General features: G+C 34.9%; 2 protein-coding genes across 3 annotated transcripts in view; both read left to right on the top strand.

Annotated features, from left to right (window-relative positions):
- LOC126808671 (ras-related protein Rab6) overlaps positions 1-9,470 on the top strand; it is a 30,104-nt gene extending 20,634 nt beyond the window's left edge. Inside the window, exon 8 of one of the 2 annotated variants that reach the window (XM_050533596.2) lies at positions 6,370-9,470. In XM_050533596.2, coding sequence (XP_050389553.1) covers positions 6,370-6,437 — 68 coding nt within the window. In that variant the 3' untranslated portion in view covers positions 6,438-9,470. Of the gene's footprint in view, positions 1-528; positions 5,214-6,369 lie in introns of those variants that run through there. The other variant, XM_050533595.2, reaches the window with a different exon arrangement.
- A 1,632-nt stretch (positions 9,471-11,102) lies between these two features.
- LOC126812096 (importin-5) lies at positions 11,103-20,901 on the top strand. The gene is made up of 12 exons (XM_050538334.1): positions 11,103-11,215; positions 12,629-12,709; positions 13,043-13,235; positions 14,010-14,112; positions 14,551-14,647; positions 15,614-15,844; positions 16,169-16,289; positions 17,043-17,130; positions 17,675-17,781; positions 18,545-18,669; positions 20,040-20,303; positions 20,869-20,901. The coding sequence occupies exons 1-12, from the start codon at positions 11,120-11,122 to the stop codon at positions 20,899-20,901; spliced, it is 1,539 nt and encodes a 512-aa protein (XP_050394291.1). The 5' UTR covers positions 11,103-11,119.
- Positions 20,902-21,022: the final 121 nt, after the last annotated feature.

The following is a 21,022-nucleotide window of genomic DNA, read 5'->3' as shown; positions in this document are numbered from 1 at the left end:
ATGGTAAGTGGAGATTAGGAAACTGGTCTCGCGACTAAAATATCATGAATTTTAAATCGTGGTTGTCATGGGTTACAGCTGACAAATATTGAGGCCTTGTCTTGAAATTCACATTAAATCACATCCCAGTTCCATATTGGCTACCAAGGAGATTTAAAATTGCAAATAAAATATTGAAGTAAAAGTACACCATTTTTTCCATGTGTTGGTAGCACCGGACAGAATCTAAGCCCTGTACGCATTGTCTTTTTTTCTTGCGGACAGTTGACTTGTCATCAGAATCAGTTGTTAATGACTTCAACTTAACGAAGCGCTATGGATTTTTCCAGACTAGTCAAACATGTTTTGTGTAAGATAGGTTTTGCCTATTTTAAAGCCAGTACATTATATTTGAGTTTTAAGAATAAGATTTTGAAGTATACATGCATCTTTACTGTAATACATTGTATGTCATCATATGCACCATTTTCATTTTATTTACCATTTTCGTACTTTCCACCATTTTGTTTTCCTTAACATGTGCCTCAGTGACGGAAGTGAAATTGAAAGAAACCCCAGCAGAACCTCAGGCACAGGAAGGAGGCTGTGCATGTTAGATGTAACACTAGTTCTCATTGGTCACTGTTGTTTTTATATCAAATGCTGCTATTGGTTGTATTATTGTACATTAAAACATGGTGTATAGTAGTTCCTTTTTTACATGAAGTCTGCCATATTTTGTATACAAATAATTTTTTGTGAGGTTTTTTGCTTACCACACTACATATGTAAATTAATGTAAATATGCAAATTAGACTTAATATGCAGACTTTGTTAGGTGCTATGCACTAGGAATTTGTATGATACTGTGAAATCAAAATATATGTGGCATTTGTTCGGTTTAATTAGTTAATCATTTGGGGGACAAATAGAGGATTTGTGGATACTGGTTTTAAAAAATCAATTAATGGGGGTCATATTTAGGGATAAAATTAGTTGTTGAAACCGAGAAGGAATTTTGTTCTTAATGGTAGCTCGTTAGAAACAAATTAATGCTTGATGAGAAACCGATGTAACATATGCCAACAAAAAAAGGCAATTCATGATCTATGTCATGGTCAGTAATTTCCTAAATTAATTTTGATTTCTAGAATATGCTTTTAGTAACTGTGCCACAATAGATATAATAATTGTTTGTTTTGTATTTTAAAATATATTAACTTGTTGATTGTTAAACAGCTTTGAACAAATTATATGTAACATAAGGGGAGGAATGATATATATATATGTAACATAATAGGAGGAATGATATATAATATTTGCATGCCATTTAGAGATTGGGCATAGTATAACACAACACAGTTCTGTCATTCATAGATCTATGTTGTGTTATAGGATGAATGATCATTCTAAAAAAAACACTTGGTCTCACTCTTTCCCTCTCTCTTAAAGTGTGTTAAATGGATCTATTCCCGATAATTCCTTTATTTATTTTTCAGTGTGATATTTGATTAGCAATGTGTGATCTATCAAATGGTATGTCATTTGCAATGAATGAATAAAACAAAAAAACAAGATTACAATTATGTCACTTTTAACACATGCAAGGTTATGAATGAATGAATGAATACAATTATGTCACATTAACAATAGGCAGTTAAGTGACACATCTTACTCATATGCTATATGAAAATTGAAAGTAGCATAATCATATGCTGTATGAAAATGAAAGTAGCGTAAAAAAGAAAGTAGCAAAGAAAGGACTGGCCCTGCTCACCAATAGAGGAAATGAGTTAGAAAGAGTTGAGTGTTATAGAGATTATTTGTTTATTTTATACTAATATATACAATAAATGATGAATATAGCAACGATGTTAAGTAATCCATAAGTTTCACTATTCACCAAATATATCTTTAAATCGAGTTCTCGGCGAATGAATCTAAACGCCAAGAATATGGAAAGTTTATGAACAAAAAAAGTATTATTTTTGATTTTGCTGTTAGTATGAATGTCTATTAATAAAACTGAAAGGCATGGCTTAAATATTCAGCTTGAAAGATTGTGTTTAAAAACGATTAAAATAACCTAAGCAAAAAAATACCCAAACCAAAAAGTACAATTAGCATTACGATACATGCTGCATGCCATAAAGATGTATATAAATATAATAGTGAGCCTTATAACATGTATTTCATGGTTTTTAATTTATACTTAAGTTGTATATACAATTAAGGGGAAATAAATATCATTTATTGTTTTAAAACATTAATCTGCTTAAAAAGCATCCGATTCTATTAATGTTTATTGTACACATTTGTAGCTTTTCCCACTTAAAAAAATAACCAACAAATTCTCCAGGGACGAAAACATGTTTGAAAATTATTGATCGTGTTACTAAAAATACTTTTCTTAACCTCATACGATGATTTTATTCGTAATTTTCAAATTTTCGGAGACGTGCGATTCATTTAATTTTTGCACGATTCTAGAGAAGAATTTGTTTCAGTTTCATGGTCAATTGTGCAAATTGTTTTTAGCCATTTTCAAAACACAACATGCTTGATTAAAATGTGATAAAAATCCTTTGAAATATTCTCTGTTTATTTCTACCCAATAGGCCTACCCCAGAAATACATCAAAATGGGTTTTTCCAATCTCAAAGTCACTTAAAGAGGTGCAAACATTGCCATTGTTATTGTGCTACGAACACTTTCAAGTTTCAAGTTAAGTATAATAATAATAATGGCAAATGTTGGTGTTTGTACCCTGTCATGTGACTCTCCTTTTGGAAAAACCCGTTTTAAGTCATTCTGGATTACCTCTATTACAACCATTTGATAATAATCTGTTTTTCTCTTCAGCTCTGTTCACCTGTTTCAAAAAATTATCTTGCGGATATATATGCAACCCTATCCGAACATCTAAACTTATGTCTGTCGCATCTGTCTTCAATCTGATTAAAATACAGATCAATATTTCGTTTCGGTTCTTTACGGAGTGCTCTATTTACCAGAAATGCAGTCATTTAAATGATGGTGGCTATTGTTTAGGTCGACTAAAAAAATTCATTTCTTAAATAACGGCCGCTTGAATATATGTACGATGTTATACTTTTTCAACCAGGAACTGTTTGAAATAGTCTTGCTCATCCAAAAACAACAAAGCCTACGATTTACATGGAACTTGGCAAACTTGTTCTTTGCACGATTGCACATTGATTTGCGGTCTTCAATTTATTTTATGATGTCACAATTACAAGATGGCTGCATTCATGGTTCTTGTTATACACCTATACTTGACAACTGCGAAGATGATCCTACATATATATATATATACATGTATGTATATTTTGCTAACGTCTTACAGCATGCGTGTGTTTTATATTTTATTCATATATGTGTGTTCGTATTAACAGAAGTTTGTGTTGTAGATAAATTGTCCAGTTATTTATGTTCACAACACCATTTTATATATGTATTCAGTTCTTTATTTATTTTTGATTTCGTCCAATGACAAATTTATGACCTTGATTCGTGATCTTTTGACATTCTTTATTTTTTTATCGCGCAGATGAATTAACACAACTTGTAAAATGTATGTTAGATTTCGTTATTTCTCATTCAAAAACTTTAACACTGATACGCCTCTTTCAAAGATTAACTGATTAACTGTAATGTTTTAACTGATCTCTAAAATAAAAAAGAAACATTCACATTTACAAATCATTATTAATACATATACAAGATTTAATTATAAAATATGTTGATAATATATATATTAGGTGAATACTATATATAAGTTATAGAAGAATACTTTGTGGGGGAAATATGTTATATGTAGAATACCTAGAGGTATTAAAAGAGATATATTCTTATATATTATAATCAGTTTCATGACATATTAAAGGATTCAATTAGTATCTATCTAATATGTTTAAACATCAGATTTCCCATTGGGTTATTAAAGGACAATGTTGTTGTCCACCAGTTTTACATATATGATAGAAATGGTTAAACAGAATCCAAATATAGTTTTAACACAAACACTTTTGCCCATGGTAGATCTTTAACAACTATATAAAAATTCCTGTGATGTTAAAAGAGAAAATCAATTACTGTTATCAACTGATGTAGAGAGTGCTAATAAAAGTGGGGGTTCTTCCCATTTTTGAACTAGTGGCAATCTGTTCTTTTAATGAATAGTCAATTGTACAGCCTCATATATAGCAACCTTCTTCATTATCCCAGTCTGTGCAGAATAGTAGGACGTTAAACCCAGTTTCATTTAATTTGTCAGTAGCATATCATCTTCTTTGGATTTCCTTTGATTGCTTTATTTCCAGAATCTTAAGATTATTGTTACAGATCAACTGTATCAAAGATGTCTGTTAAAGTTATATTTGGAATGTGTTTAACCAATTCTATAAGATTTGTAAAAATGGTTGTTTACACCATTGTTATTTAAAACAATAGTTCTTTCTTCATTTCTAGAACTTAAACCAGAATATGTCTCTGTAAAAAAAGACCATCGCACACTTCCAAATGTTTGTTGGGTTGGCAATATTTTGTTTCGGCCAAATGTCCATAAACCCCATAGATTGTGTCAAAACTTCTGAGAAAATACTTGGTGAGATAATCTGATTAATTTAATATAATATTTCAACATGGATCAGAAACAAACTCTGAAAGATAGTAATGGTGTTAATCTGATACTTTATTACAAATAATGATGCACCATTATTACACAATTGAAATTTCAATTCCACATATCTGTGTTTATACTGAATGGAATTGAACCATTTGGGGAGTTGGATGGCCGAATGGTTAACGTGTGTATGTCATTGAGTCAAGTGGCGTGGTTTTGATTTCCGATTGTACATCACAATGAGCATGGTCACAAGTCCAACCTCGTGGGTTTTCTCCGGGTCCTCCGGTTTCCTCCCATTGTTAAAGACCCCTACTCGCAAGCGATCGATTGAAATAAAATTGAACCGAAATGACCTAGTTTGTGTTAAGTGGACGTTAAACCCCATTTCTGTCTCTCCTATAGCGCTGAAATGATGCATCGGAACATTAATCTAATACTTCATTAATACAAGATTTGATGACTGTTGTAAAGTGTGTGTTGGTCTTTAAACAGATATATATTGTTATGGTATACAAACACATGTAGATATATCATTATCGTTATGATCTGTTTTTGTATAAAAAATATAATAAATATATTAAATGTTTATTTGTTTTATTTATTTTTTTCTTTAGCATGATTTTATTTTTAGCTTGGATTGTTTGCATTTTCTGTAATTTTTTTATTCATTGTACTTTTTGTCTATTCTGCTTCTTCATGCTCCACATATAGGTTGAAGGTAGAGTTGAGGAAAGAGGCGTAAAGATACATTATGGGAGATTAGATAAAGAGCTGGCAGTTTTCACTATAATTGTTAAAAACTAGATAATGTAAAGGGAATTTCAGTCAAATTGATCCCCTCTAAACCGAGAATTTAGCGATTGAATTTTAGGCCTAGCCTCGATCATCATTACTGAAGTTGATACGATAAAAAAAACATAGTCTTGACTATCTAATTTTTGATTTAATCATCAATGGGTGTTGAACAGCATATCTGATTGTAATCCAGTAAAATCATAGGCTAGCGATGACATCAAGAGTTGATTATGGTCTAGATAAGTTAGTTAATAATTTAGATAACATTTCAGCCCTAAAGAAGGACCTGCAATAGGCAGATTTAGCTCTTACATAATGCATGTTTAACAGGTGTGTCTGGTACAGCGTGGGGGTTGGGTATCCCGTGTGCATTAGATTGTAAGGTCTTTCATTGAGGGTTTGTAGGGTCGTCTGTCCAACCTCGTAAATTTTCTCTGGTTTCCTCCCACTGCTAAAGACCCCTACGTGCAAGCAAATTATTAAAATAGAATTGTACCATAGGTTAGTCCGGAAATGACCTAGTTTGCGTTGAGTGGTAGTTAAACCTCCTCTCTCCCCCACTCCCTCTCTCTCCAAATGCCAAGCCAAAATTGGTTAAGGAAATATTACTTAGATTTGCATAAATGATGCTGAAAACACACAGAAACAATTCACCAGGAGATACATGAGCTGAAAATTCACTATTTTGGGTGAGTGAGATGGGACAGACCAGCATTTTTAACCAATTCTCGTAGCTAATCTTTCCCCTTGGACTTGAGCTGTATCCTGTTGCACTAACCATTCGGCCTTCGACAAAAGCCCTTCTAATTGTTAGCTCAAGTCTAAGTCTTTAAAATCTGTCCATTGAACTTATTCCACATCAGGTGGAGAATGATTGACGCAGAAATCAACACTGTTAATTTCCTTCCTTTATGTGTCTGACATCATTGATCCTTAACTTCTCGTAGACATTGAACTTCGACCTAGAGAACCATCTATAGATCACGGTGATCCTGATGCATCCTGTTCCTGTTGACATGGCAACCAGAAGAACTTATAGTCACCATTATCCAGCTGTGAGAAGAAATAATAGACAATTATAATATGTGCTTAAAAGGCTGGATAACTGGTTGTTGTTTTACACTGTGATCACAGATCATTTCTACCAAATGTTTCTCATTCCTTAATACAACAAATCAAAGATTGGGAGATTATTTTATTTCCAATAAATAGAGACCAGTAGCGTAGCTAGGACGCGGTGAGGGTGGGCGTGGCACTTTTGGTAGAATATTGTACTACCAAAAAATGTTTTGTTATTCTGTATCAGGGCACTGAAGGATACAATACGGCTGACAGAATTTTATTTGTCAACGAAAACACTGTTTAGTTGTGGATCTGCGACACCAATCCTAGCTACGCCACTGAAGAAACCAAAGTGTCATTGCGTTGTGGCAGATACCATTCCCCTTAATTCAAGCACACACATAATTAGTCTTGTCAGAATTTAAAAAAAATGAACTGTTTTATTAACATAACACAAATATTATGGGAAACAAATCTGACAAATACACTTAAAAGAGCTAAATCTGTATTCTTTGGCACCTAGAAATGGACACAAATGGGTCGCAACATATATAATAATGTAATATGAATATATATATATACTGATTTACATTCAATCATTAACTGTTCTAACTGTTGATTTAGGTCTTTCCATGTTAATAAATGTCTAATTAATAGTCTCAGGCCTAAAGAAAGAACTGCAATAGGCAGATTTACCTCTTGCATAATGTATGTTTAACGGCTATATCCCCATAGTGTTTCCCATAAAACTTGTGTTATGTTAATGTATTTCCCATAAAACTTGTGTTATGTTAATGGTTTTCCCAATCGCTAAATGCACTTAAAGATTATGAAATGTTTTATGTCTGCTTTTGCAGAAGGCTGGCTATTTTCTAGATCCCTGATATTATTTTCAGTACCATTTTGGGAAGCCAGCTTGGTGTTGCTTTTAATTACTAGACAAGATTGCTGATGCGTATTTTCCAAATCGATGGAATAAATTCTAAGTAGAAACATATTTGTGTTTGACGTACAAAACGGGCTCTAATTTTTGTCCAACAAAATATATTCTTTAGCGAGATACTACTTGCTGTTCGAGTGTCTTATTTAAAGGTGTTCACAACTTTTTTTTCTGTGGAATATAACATTTATACATTCGTGACTTTCTTATAGTATTAACTGTTTATTAAACTGAAATATTGATTGGTTGAAAAATGATGCACACATTCAATCCGCTAAATATGCGAAAACAAATCAAAGATTGCAATAAATTTGTTCTCTTGTGAAACCGCGTCACTTTCTAGAAACCTGTCTCATACCTTTCTACGGTTGTGTATCATTTCATTTTTATATACCAGAAACATTTCCAATATTTGTAAACTGAAACTTGGATAATATTTTCATAAATTGGTTTTATTTAAAGTAAATTACATACAAATTTCATAACTGAATAATACTGGGGCCAGATGGGGCCTTGAAATTTAAAGAACAAAAATGTAGGGGAAAATAAGTGGTATTTTTGTTTTCCGTTCGATCAAATGGAAGCACAGCCATAGGGTTGCTTGTCTGCAATTTAGACGCTAGAGTAGGATACACAATTTATTTAAGACACATCATACGAACCATTCCCGCTTTTTATACCAATGTCTGTTATTGTGTTTTAGGCGAGAGAGAAATGGGGTTTAACGAGCACTCGACACAAACTAGGTCATTTCGGGACTAACATATGGTTCAATTTTATTTCAATATTTCGCTTGTGTGTGGGGGGTCTTTAGCAGTGGGGGGAAAACGGAGGACCCAATGACAGACCTTATTATCCAACATGCACACGCGTTAACCATTCAGCCAACCCCCACCCCACAGTTTTGGCGTGTAGGCCTATTTAATTTTCAGATTTCGCATTAATGTGGTCGGTGCCGAAATGTAGGATGTTAAACCCCATTTCATTTTATTCTGTTAAGAGAATTACAAGTGAACATTGTTCTAATATGGTCAGTTTGATAATGGCCTAGAAGACTGGTAAGGTAGAAAAAAATACAGTCTAAATTTGCTTGGGGGTCAGGCCCAAATTTGCCTGTGCCCAATTACGCCTTCAAGGAGCTGCGACGAAGCGTTATTCAACCGGGGCCCAGGTCCATTTCACCCGGGACCCGAATTTGATGGCGTAAAACATTCACGGGGTCATGCTGGTTAATTTGATACCACATATGTGGGGGGGGGGGGGTGCGTCGACGAAGCATGATTGGCGAACATGCATACATCTTTCATTTTATTTATATAGATAGATTGTAACATAATTATGCGATTCTTTTATACCGTGATGGTTCGCCACGCTACTTAGTCACATTAGCTCTATGATAGCAATAATCCTGACGGACAAAATGGCACAGGGAAGCATTCTTTTACACGAACCGTAACAATATCCCAATGATAACTTTGTCATTTGTCCGTGAGTATTGTGTACTGTGCCATTTTCCCTGTGGGTATTGTGTATCATGAAATGTTGCCTGTGTGTATTGTGTACTGTAACAATATGCCCGAGTGTATTGTGTACTGTGACAATATGCCCGAGTGTATTGTGCACTTTGACAATATGCCCAAGTGTATTGTGTACTGTGACAATATGCCCGTGTGTATTGTGTATGATGACAATATGCCCGAGTGTATTGTGTACTGTGACAATATGCCCGAGTGTATTGTATACTGTGACAATATGCCCGAGTGTATTGTGTACTGTGACAATATGCCCGAGTGTATTGTGTACTATGACATTATCCCTATGGGTATTGTTTACTATGATCCTGTGGCATGCCCGGATCCCAATAAAATCACCCATTGCTAATTTATTATTGTATATTGTTAAATGACGAATGATATTGTATGTTGAAATAAAGTTTTCGCTTTTTGTACGTTTTTCAGTCATTGTTATATTAATTTTATTAAACACTGTGTAATTAAGCTATATAAATATATATATATGGTGAAATAAAATCAGGCTTGAAGAATTTGTAACCTTTGGTGTTGTCGTAATTTCTCCTAGTGAATATTCAGGGTAGTCTGGGCTCTAGGGTTGGCAAACACCTTGTCGGGGTCTAATGGAAGGTGGGGTGAAAAATTAACTTTGGCATTCTGTTACAGCCATACAGGTGCACTTTTATAGTTAAATTTTAACTAAAAGAAAATGACTAGCACCCGTCACTAATATAGGGGCTAAGTAAAGGGAACACAATGTCACACTTTGCGTTATGACTATGAGGTTAGATGTGTTTATGCACCCACTATAGACCGTATTTAGGTTTAACGTCCTACTGTTCTGCTCTGGCTAGGCTAACGAAGACAGACATACACCATTCCAACTGCCAAGGGTTCTTGTACGTGTAGCCTATACCATGCCAATGTTTATACAGGACATCAGTTTTTGTCCCATCCGAAGAACTTTCTCTGACAACCCATGCACCGAACACAGTGTCTCCAGGTTAGCAAACTAATGTCTTACTCACTGAGCCACCGTGGCCCAGACATTTTTCGGTCAATGCCCCTACTAAATGGAAAATATATCACAAGGTTTTAGTGTAGTTTTCAACCCTATCAGAATTAATTCTGATCATCATTACTTGGTATTCAAGCATCAAAGATACAATGTGCTCAGATGCTACGAATCAGTGCCATCATTTTCCACACAGACGTAGGCCCAATTAAATTTCTCGGAGAGAATCTTCCCTTAATTAACTTAATTCTCAAGACAGGGAAACCACCTTGGCCCTGGGTTTCGATCCTCCTGGTGTTTGGCAAGAAGTTTTCTCAGGATTTCCAACTTGTTTTCTCCTCAGAATGGAAGGCCTGGCAAGGAAAAGGTGTCTTGTTGTTCGGATGGGATAACTTCCTACTGTTCTGCTCCTATACGGGGCTAATGAAGCCGAGCATACGCCATACAGTGTGCTATGAGGGAAATTTTGCCCGGGCAGCAGCACTATCGCCTACTCTTATATCGAATTCCAACTGCCAAGGGATCTTTTCCGTGCATTCCAATGTATACACGGGACCTCGTTTTTTCGTCTCATCCGAAGGACTAGACAGCTGTCCTTGTCAGGCCCTCTGTTCTGCACCACTGACAAAGGGTTAAACCGTGTCGGAAAATCTAGATGAACTTTCTTGGCCAATGCTGGGATCGAACACCCGACCACCAGGCTAGCGAGCCAGCGGCTTAACCACCTAGCCACTCGGATGGGTTAAAAAGGATGCAAGGACCCTTGAAAGTTTGAATTTGATGAAGAGACGGTTGTTTCGGCTAAATTTCAATCACAGAACACAGCATCTGTGCATCTAGATGTCCCTTTTCATAACTGATAGAGTTGGTGTAGAACTAGAAAGTAGCCGTAGGAGTCAGGACGTTTCGTACGTTAAAAACTATATTTCATGCATGGGCATGGGGCACCAGATTTTTTTTAAGCCAACTGAAGCAATATCAAATTCATTTATGATGGACAGCTGCTGTTATATTTAATCTTATGAATATATGGGATTGTTTATCAACGTTTTTTTTCACATTTTATTCTAATGAATAAAAATTAAAAAGACGATAAAATCACATCTGGGCAGATAACTCTAAAAAGTTGGAAGTTCACGCGGGAAACGTAGGTGAAGGTCCTTTCATGCATGTCATCGCTAAAAATGGCGGACGATCAAGCCCAGTTCGAGCTGTTATTGGTGAATCTTATGAGTTCTGATAACGACACACGTGTCAAATCAGAGGTAAGAAACACGTTTAGGGTTCGGTTACATGTGTTCAAATTTTGATGACTGGGGGTTGGTAATTTACGTGGTAATAAATATTTCTTTTTGAGTTGTTATTCATCGATTTGTTGCCACTTGCCAAACCGCCGACCATGTGCTCGCTATGTCAGACACATGTGACTAATCATTACGACTGATCTAGCCCACAATACGCAGTAGACACACGAAGCTATGCGCTGAGCTCCCACGTCAATCTTGTAATTTACACTAATTTGATTGTATCTTATAAATATTAGAAAAATGCTGAAATATTTTATATTCAACTTTCAAAAAATATACACTGCGTCTTAATCTTATGCCTATACAATTACAATTTATAAAGAAGAAGGAATTGGTTTCTCAAATTTTTTACCAAGAACCTTCCTTCCATGGAAATTAGATAGCATGGGCATTACATGGTAGATTGTTTTGACCAATGTATGAATGTTTTTACAAAATTTGGTTGTCATGGTTCAGTTTACTAATAATTCCTTAATAGAAATAGTCTGATCGGATGCTGTCCTCTGACCGCTTCTGTTCGTTCCTATTAAGCTGCAATATAAAAATACCGCTGTACCACCACCTGTTCAAAAGCTATTTTGGAATTTATAATAATTCAATATGTTCGAGTCTCGTAATGGCGGACCAGTGCAAATATATTTTGTTTGTTTTTTATTTGCAAAATTCTACTTGAAAATAGTGTTGAATTATTATAGATTTGTGTCAGATGTCCGAGAAATGATTCCTTTTGGCAAAGAAAGATGAATCACAGTAAAAGATAAGGGTTCCAAATTGCCTTAGAACAGCGGTGGACGTGGAATGTTTTTTTTTCATATTGCAGATTAATAGGGATGAACAGGAACGATCAAAGAACAGCATCCGATCAGAGTTTTGTTCCTAAAGGAACTAGTGTTTTTTTATGGCCGATAATACCACATTCCAAAACTAATACACACCAATTGTAACCAACATTTTAGCTAAGTTCTTGTATCGAGAATGGATTTAACCCATTTCTAAATACTGACAACGGATATCTGTAAATAAGATGTGCAGTAACATTTATACACTGCCCAAAAAATAAGATGTTGTTTTGATAAATATCTTATTATGATTTAGTTAGAATAGATAGCCTTTTTAATTTTTCTGGATGATATCGCATGTTAATAATAGTATACAATTTGTGGATTGGAGACACTACTACATGTATGAACTGTAGATTTATAGTTGAGTTCCTTTAAATTCAGAGATGTTGGTTGGTAGAGTACTGCTGCGAAAGACCCCAACGTGCACTTGAATTACTGTACTGACTTTCTCGATACTAGCAACTCGCCAATCTAAAGTCCCAATTGAAATTGCGGTTGAATTAACTTGTCTTTTAATTTATGCTTTCAGGAAGTTTATAATGCTATAGACAATATTAAGAAATTGGAATTATTACTACGTAGTTTGAGAAATGGCAGCACCAGTTTGGAGGTATGGTAATATGAAAGTGCATCACATTGGTGTTGCTTAGATGCTACTAACAACAATCGGCTATGGTTGATCAAAATATGATGAAGTAGATTTGGCATTAATATTCTATTGTAAAAATGTATAATAGAATTCACAGGCATATTAATGGCTTATAAAATTATAATGTTAAAAGTAGCTTAGGTATTAATAAAGTCTATTCTATAAAATGTATTATTCTAATCAAAGACACAATTTATTTAATTCTACGACAGTAAGAAATTATTTGAGAAGAAGATGCTTTATTTAAAGCTGTTATCATACACATATAGTTATTTGTTGATATTTTTTGTTTAGAATCGCAGCATGTCCTGCATTCTGTTACGCAGACTCTTCTGTAATGAATTTACAGAAGTATGGCCGACCCTTGAACCAGACATACAGAACAGCATCAAAGCACAGTTGATGATGGCAATAAGAGAGGAGTTAAGTCCCCCTGTTCGGAAAAAAATTTGTGAAGTTGTAGCAGAACTGGCTAGAAATCTGATAGGTTAGAACTTGATATATTATATTTCGAGAATTTTCTGAATTAATTGTACCATTGGCAACTATATCAATTAAGGTTTCTGAAGTGGATCTTTGTTTTCAACCCCCCACCCCCTTCCCTCGGAAGATGGGTGTCCAGATACCGTGATTGGTCACGTGGGCGGAGTAAATAAAATATCATTTGATATTCAAAATAATAATAAACTTTATAAAGATATTTATCCAGCTCAGTCATCACACAATTATGCTCAAAGTGTAAAATGTTGTCAGTAAGAGCAGCATCTAAATAACATTTTCGGAAAGTGAATAACATGAATGCTAAAAGTCTGTGACCCAAATGGTGGGGGGGTTGGGATGGCCTAGTGGTCTAGAGTGTCAGGCTTTGACCTCTAGCTGGCCGGTCACCTCTGGCTTGCGGTTGTGTTTTCGATGCCTGGTGTGAGCATATGTGGCTTGGAGATAGGGATGCCTTCTCAACCTTGTGGGTTTACTCCGGTTTCATCCCACAGGAAAGACCCCTGCATGTGCACTCAGATAATGAAAATAAAAAAATAAATAAATAAAAAGACAACTTGTTTTCGATATCACCTTTGGTGGAAGCGGATGTTAAAAACACTTAAGAACAACTTAAGACCCAAATGGTTTTAGATTCTTTATGAGTACAAATAATAACTATTGGCTGGAAGATCCTAGAGAACGATAGATAGAAGGCAGAAAATTCCCTCTAATCTTCTTCCAAACTAACCTACATTGTATATAAAATGATTTGATTTATCAGGTGAAGAAAATGACATGATGTGGCCTGAAGTTTTAAAGTTTATGTTTGAATGTGCTAGTTCACCTGAACCAGGTCTACGGGAGTCGGCACTTACCATCTTTAGGTGGGTAAAATCAGCAGGGATAGTTGTTGTTTTTTTTTCTTATTTTCTAAACTTGACATTTTATTCATTTCTATTTCCAGTACCTCTTGGGTTTTCTCTGAGTCCTCCGGTTTCCTCCCACTGCTAAAGACCCCTACCGCAAGCGAATTACTGAAATAAAACAATTAAACCATATGTTAGTCCCGAAATGACCTAGTTTGTAGCACAAAAATACTCAATGTGGATGAGCTCTTTTATTTGGGTTAAAAATAGAATTGTTGATTCGATTGGATTTTATGTTTGAAATAACATCTTAGATAAACCTAATTCAATATTTTGACCTTAACCAAGGTTTATCTCCCTTAAAAAAATTGAAATGCTTCGGTATTTAAAAGTAAAATTGTTGTGTGATGGATAACGATTTTTTGATGAACCATTATGATTATTTTTGCCTTTCAGTTCTGTACCAACTATATTTGGTAATCAACAAGCTCATTATCTAGATGTTATTAAACAAATGTTATTACAATGTTTACAAGATCGTGCTCATCCAATGGTACGTACATTTCTCTTCAAAGTTAAAATCCATTTAAGCATGATAGGAGTCTATTGCAAATTAAATGTTGTGAAAGGTGAATCTCTAATAGCCATATCGGTCCAAAAATGGTTCATTTCCTTCAGTATTTACAAAGTTATGTGGAATTGAAATTTCATCGATCTAATCTGATCACTCTAAAATAGGCTTGATGGGCCTATTTTAAATCCTATTGAATTGAAGTTTTTCATTTCTTAATTAAATGTTAAATAATCAATCCGAGTACATATTCAGGATGAGTAAACCATGAAGAATTTGATATTTTAGCAAAAAATGCAATTGATGCATCATTACTTTAACATTACTGCATCATTATTTATTTTATGACTCGTGATCATAGCCTGACTGAATAGAAAAAGAAATATGCAGATTCAAAATTTGATTTTTATCTGTTTGTCCGTGGTGCAGGACAGATGATCTTGCAAGGAAAACGCTTCTAGTCGTTTGGATTGCGAGAAAAACCAAGGTCTGTCTGACTTGCTTGTTATTATGTATGTATAAGAAACTCCAACAGTTGGAATTTGAGACAGGAAGCAGAAATGTTGCTGCCAAGGCAAAATTTTCCTTATAGCCCACAGGGAGCCACGGTGGCTCAGTAGGTACGACATTGGCTCGCTAACCTGGAGGTCCCCTGTTTGATCACTGCGTTGGCCGAAAAAGTTTGTTGGTATTTTCCGGCGTGGTTCCCCTTGTCAGTAGTGTAGTGCTGCTGTCTTGGCAATATTTCCTTCATTGCACAATGTATGGCTTATGCTCATCTTCATTAGCCCAGTCGAAGTAGGACATTAACATTAAACCCCATTTCATTTTCATAGACCACATCAATGAATATGCTAGTTTGGTTAGAAAACTAGGACATTAAACCCCATTTCAGAAAAGTAGGATGTTAAACTCCATTTTATTTTATTGATTTTTTTGTTTAATCAGGTTTGTTTTATGGCGGTGAAGTGTTTATCAGCATTTGTTATAGCTAATGATAAAGATCAGACAATTTTAAATCATTATAAAGACTTGGTTCCTGCCATGATGGACGCCATGGTTGATAGTGTTAGTGCACAAGATGATGATGACCTCTTAAAGTGCCTGATAGAACTGGCAGAAAGTACTCCCAAATTCCTTCGACCACAGATGGAAAATATTATCCCCTTTTGTTTGAAGGTAAGATAGTCATTGATTACTGTTTAACAGGTTCTTTTTGAGTCTGGAAAAAATGGTTTTAGCTGGAGGGGTGAGGGGAGAGGGGGACCTGTGTCGGACAAAGAAACCATAAGTACCAGAGGAATCGTACCTGACCAGGGCGATCGGACAATGTCTATGGCTAGTTGGCTTTAATTTTAGGGATCTTTATTAAATCTAAGACTATTAAAACATTTAAGTGGAAATCCATAGCCATTTTTCAGCCACAAATTGTCAAGATTTGTTAAAGCATTTTTATCATTCATTTCGTGGATTATCAGAATAAAATGGATATAATATTTGTAGGTTTTATCTGATGCTAATCTTGGAGATCAATGGAGACAGTTGGCTATGGAAGCCATTGTTACCTTATCCGAGACAGCACCAGCTATGGTCAGAAAGTTTGGAAAATTTATTCCATTGCTTGGTAAGTTTGTTATATTTACATCAGGGTTTTTGTTTTGGTCATATTTGCTGGTCATAATTACAAAGAATTATGTAATGCTCAATAAACGCAGTTCTATTTTTAGTATTTATATATTGAGCTAATGCTAGAGTTGTCATATTCTTTTTAAATAAGCAAAATACATCAGAATATTAAAAGACTGGTAAATTGAACGTCCTCCTTTGAACAATTGGGAAAGAGTGACAATTGTGCTGACAGATCAGTATAAAACACAATAAACTCTTGTGTTGAAATGATGTGCTCTTATCAGAAATGAGCCACAGTGGCTCAGTGAGTAAGATGTTGGCTCGCTAAAGTGGATATCCTGTGTTTGATCCTGGTGTGACTGAGAAAGTTCCCAACCTCGTGGGTTTTCTAAGGGTCCTCCGGTTTCCTCCTACTGCTAAAGACCCCAACGCGCAATGATTGAAATAAAATTAAACCATGTGTTAGTCCCGAAGTGACCTAGTTTGTGTCGAGTGGACGTTTAACCCCAGTTCTCTCTCTCTCTTTCTCTTTAATTTGATCGGGAGAAAGTTCAGCAGGATTTTATGGCAAAATTTTTCCTCGGCACACTGTATGGCATATGCCTGTCTTCATTAGGCCAGTTGGCGCAGAACAGTTGGATGTTAAAAACCATTTCAATTCCTACCAAAAATATTGCGTGTTGAGATGGAAGAATTTCAAAACATGATAATGGAGGACATGTATATCTCGTTGATTGCTCTATTTCAGTTCCTCAGATTTTAGCGTTAATGGTGGATCTAGAGGAAGAAGATGACTGGGCTGTTCAAGATGATCAAGATGACGAAGATAATGACAGGTATTTAGAAATGAGAGATAATCATATTTTGGATACTAAGTAATGGATGGACTTCAGATTTTGTGTGGTACTTTTAAACAAAGGTTTGGGGGATGGCTTATTAATCTCAACATGACGCACTTACTTACCACATGCCAAATATTACCCATACAACTTTATCCATACAACTTGCCAGGGATGGTGACAGCAGGGCTGACACATAAAGTGTGGGGACAAACATTGAGGTCCAGCTTGTGAACCTGTCCAAGCAACTTTCTCCTCCCTGGAATTGTAAAATAAAAGTGACATTAAACCTAATTCTGTTTCATTAGTTCAAGGAAATAATAAAATGAAATCTTTATTTATCTAGAATAGATAAAATGAAAACTTCTTGAATTCTGATTGTTCGAAAAGTGGCACTGAATAAGCATGACAGTCCTCTGAATTTCATGGGTGATTTCAGCCTTTAATGATTTAAGGATCATCAAATGGACAATATCAGTTCTCTAAATTCTAAACAGTCTGTGTTAATCTTCTAATTGATGATGTTTGTTTTTTTTTTTAGTAATTCTGTAGCTGCTGAAAGTGCTTTAGATCGATTGGCCTGTGCTTTAGGTGGTAAAACTATGTTACCACATATCTTAGCTAACATTCCACAGATGTTGGCCAGTGGTACGTACACTTGTTTATATTCATGTTGGGGTCCATTATTCTACGCTCTTGTAGCTGTGAGGTCCTTATCAAGTTGTGGTGACTCGCTGAATATCTTATACAGCAGTTTTAAAAAAAAAAGAGAAACCTGACATGTGTTCGTAATTTAAATAAAGACACAAAAAAACTACATACCAGTGCTTGTTGGCAGAGAAAGTTCATTGGGATTTCCCTGCGTGGTTCCCCCTTGTCATTGGTGCAGAGCAAAGGGTATGGCAAGAGACTGCGTTTAGTCATTCAGGTCGAAAAACCAAGGTCTCAGTTGGCAGTTGGAATTCGATACAAGAGTAGGCCACTGTCTGGGCACACTGCATCTTCATTAGCCCATTAGGAACAGAAAGTAGGAGGTTAATGGTGCATGTGAAATGATTACACGAAAATGGATTAATACAATCTTTTCTACATCATAAGAGGGGGTGGAGGCTGAATGGTTAGCAAGTGCGTACTGTATCATACGGTCTGTCATTGAGTCAACTGGCATGGTTTCGATTCCCCGCTTGCCTGTCCAACCTCGTGGGTTTTCTCCGTGTCCTAAGCGAATTATTGTAATAAAATTGAATCGTGTGTTGGTCTCGAAATGACCTAGTTTGTGTTGAGTGGACGTTAAACCCCATTTCTCTCTCTCTCTCTATACGTCATAAGTTTATCAGTAAAATATTTAGTTTAAAGGATAAGTTTGTGGCAAGATACTGTTTTTGAATTTGAATATATTTTGTTATTTCAGATGATTGGCGATATAGACATGCCGCTCTGATGGCGATATCAGCATGTGGTGAGGGTTGTCACACTCATATGGAACAGATGTTACAGAATATAACAGATGGCATTCTACCATTCTTTAAGGATCCTGTAAGTAGTTAAACATGGTAACACATAGTTAGCTAGGCGTTTCTTTTATAAGTAAACATGGTAACACATGGTTAGCTAGACGTTTCTTTTATATGTAAACATGGTAACACATGGTTAGCTAGGGTTTCTTTAATAAGTAAACATGGTCACACATAGTTAGGGTTTCTTTAATAAGTAAACATGGTAACACATGGTTAGCTAGGGTTTCTTTAATAAGTAAACATGGTAACACATGGTTAGCTAGGGTTTCTTTAATAAGTAAACAGTGTAACACATAGTTAGGTGTTTCATTAATAAGTAAACATGGTAACACATGGTTAGCTAGGGTTTCTTTAATAGGTTAAAAATAGTAATACATGGTTAGGTAGGGTTTCTTTAGGAAGTTAAAAATGGTAATACATGGTTAGCTAGGGTTTATTTAGTAAGTTAAACATGGTAACACATTAGCTAGGTGTTTATTTAATAAGTTAAACATGATAATACATGGTTAGCTATGTGTTTCTTTAATAAGTAAATATGGTAACACATTGTTGGCTAGGGGTTTCTTTTATAAGTAAACATGGTAACACATGGTTAGCTAGGTGTTTCATTATTAAGTAAACATGGTAACACATGGTTAGCTAGGGTTTCTTTTATAATTCTTTAAAGATCCTGTCAGTAGTTAAACATGGTAACACATAGTTAGCTAGATGTTTCTTTTATATGTAAACATGGTAACACATAGTTAGCTAGGCGTTTCTTTTATATGTAAACATGGTAACACATGGTTAGCTAGGGTTTCTTTTATAAGTAAACATGGTAACACATAGTTAGCTAAGTGTTTCATTAATAAATAAACATGGTAACACATGGTTAGCTAGGTGTTTCATTATTAAGTAAACATGGTAACACATGGTTAGCTAGGGTTTCTTTAGTAAGTTAAACATGGCAACACATTAGCTGGGTGTTTATTTAATAAGTTAAACATGATAACACATTGTTAGCTAGGACTTAGGGTGTTACCGTGCAGGGGAGCTAAAAACACCACCATTTGCAGTTAGTGTTGGGATCAATTCTTTTTGGATAAAAGGGGCAATTGTACTGAAAGAAAGATTTGTTTTCCTTTGAAAGAAAGACTTGTTCACCCTAAGAAAAAACAACCCATTTCCTGTCTTATTTTATTATTCCAATGCTGTGTTATATATGAAGGAAATTCGATGAATCACAGTCTTTATGACAAAGTTTGTCCATTTTTACTCTTTGTTTGCTGATTAAAACGATACAAACTGATGATATGAGGAGAGCTGTTTGATAACGCAAAGCTTGAAAATTATTTCTCGAATTTAATTTTAGTCACAAATGATAATCTTTAAATTTTGTATTTTTTTTAGCACCCGCGAGTACGTTTTGCGACCTGTAACGCAGTTGGCCAGATGTGTACAGATTTCGGACCAACATTTCAAAAGAAATTTCATGAAAAGCTTGTTGCAGAGCTTCTACATATTATGGATGATGATGCTAATCCCCGTGTGCAGGCGCACGGTGCAGCTGCCTTGGTGAACTTCAGTGAAGATTGTCCAAAGAATATTTTAGTCCAGTATCTTGATCCGATTGTACAGAAATTAGAACAAGTTTTATCCAGGAAGTTTAAAGAGGTGATTAATTTATTAAATTCAGAATTTAAGATTGGGTTTGTTCAGGTGGAGGGGTATTACATTGCGTCTGCTTGTGTAAATGTCATGTGAATAAAGATATTGTTAAAGAGTTAGTTTACAGAATTTATATCCGGGATATGTGGCAACAAATTTTCATTCATATCTCGTGTTTTCATGTCTGGCAAATTCATTGATGTATATGCAAAAAATTGATCGGATGTCAGTACAGTGGATAAGATTCCGTAACAAATATCTGAACACACACACCCCCACTGATTTAGCACACAAAGCCAGTTTTTTGCAGTTTTTACATTCAAGCAGTCTATTTTATTTGGGGTCAAGTACAATTGTGGCAATGTTTTTACAGGTCTGATTTTAGTATCTAATATTGATATAAATATTTGTTATATTACAGTTATAAGTATTTGTTATATTACAGTTATTAAAGAGTGTTTATATTGATATATTGTTATATTACAGTTTATTAGAGAAAGTGTTGATATTGATATATTGTTATGTTAGTTTTTAGAGAGAGTGTTTATATTGATATATTGTTATATTACAGTTATTAGAGAAAGTGTTGATATTGATATATTAGGTTAGTTATTAGAGAGCGTGTTTATATTGATATATTACAGTTTTTAGAGGGGGTGTTTATATTGATATATTGTTATATTACAGTTATTAGAGAAAGGTAATAAATTAGTATTAGAACAAGT

The sequence above is a fragment of the Patella vulgata genome, chromosome 1, assembly GCF_932274485.2.
Source record: "Patella vulgata chromosome 1, xgPatVulg1.2, whole genome shotgun sequence".
Classification (NCBI taxonomy): Eukaryota; Metazoa; Mollusca; class Gastropoda; family Patellidae; genus Patella; species Patella vulgata.
This window is presented reverse-complemented; position numbering and strand designations above follow the sequence as displayed.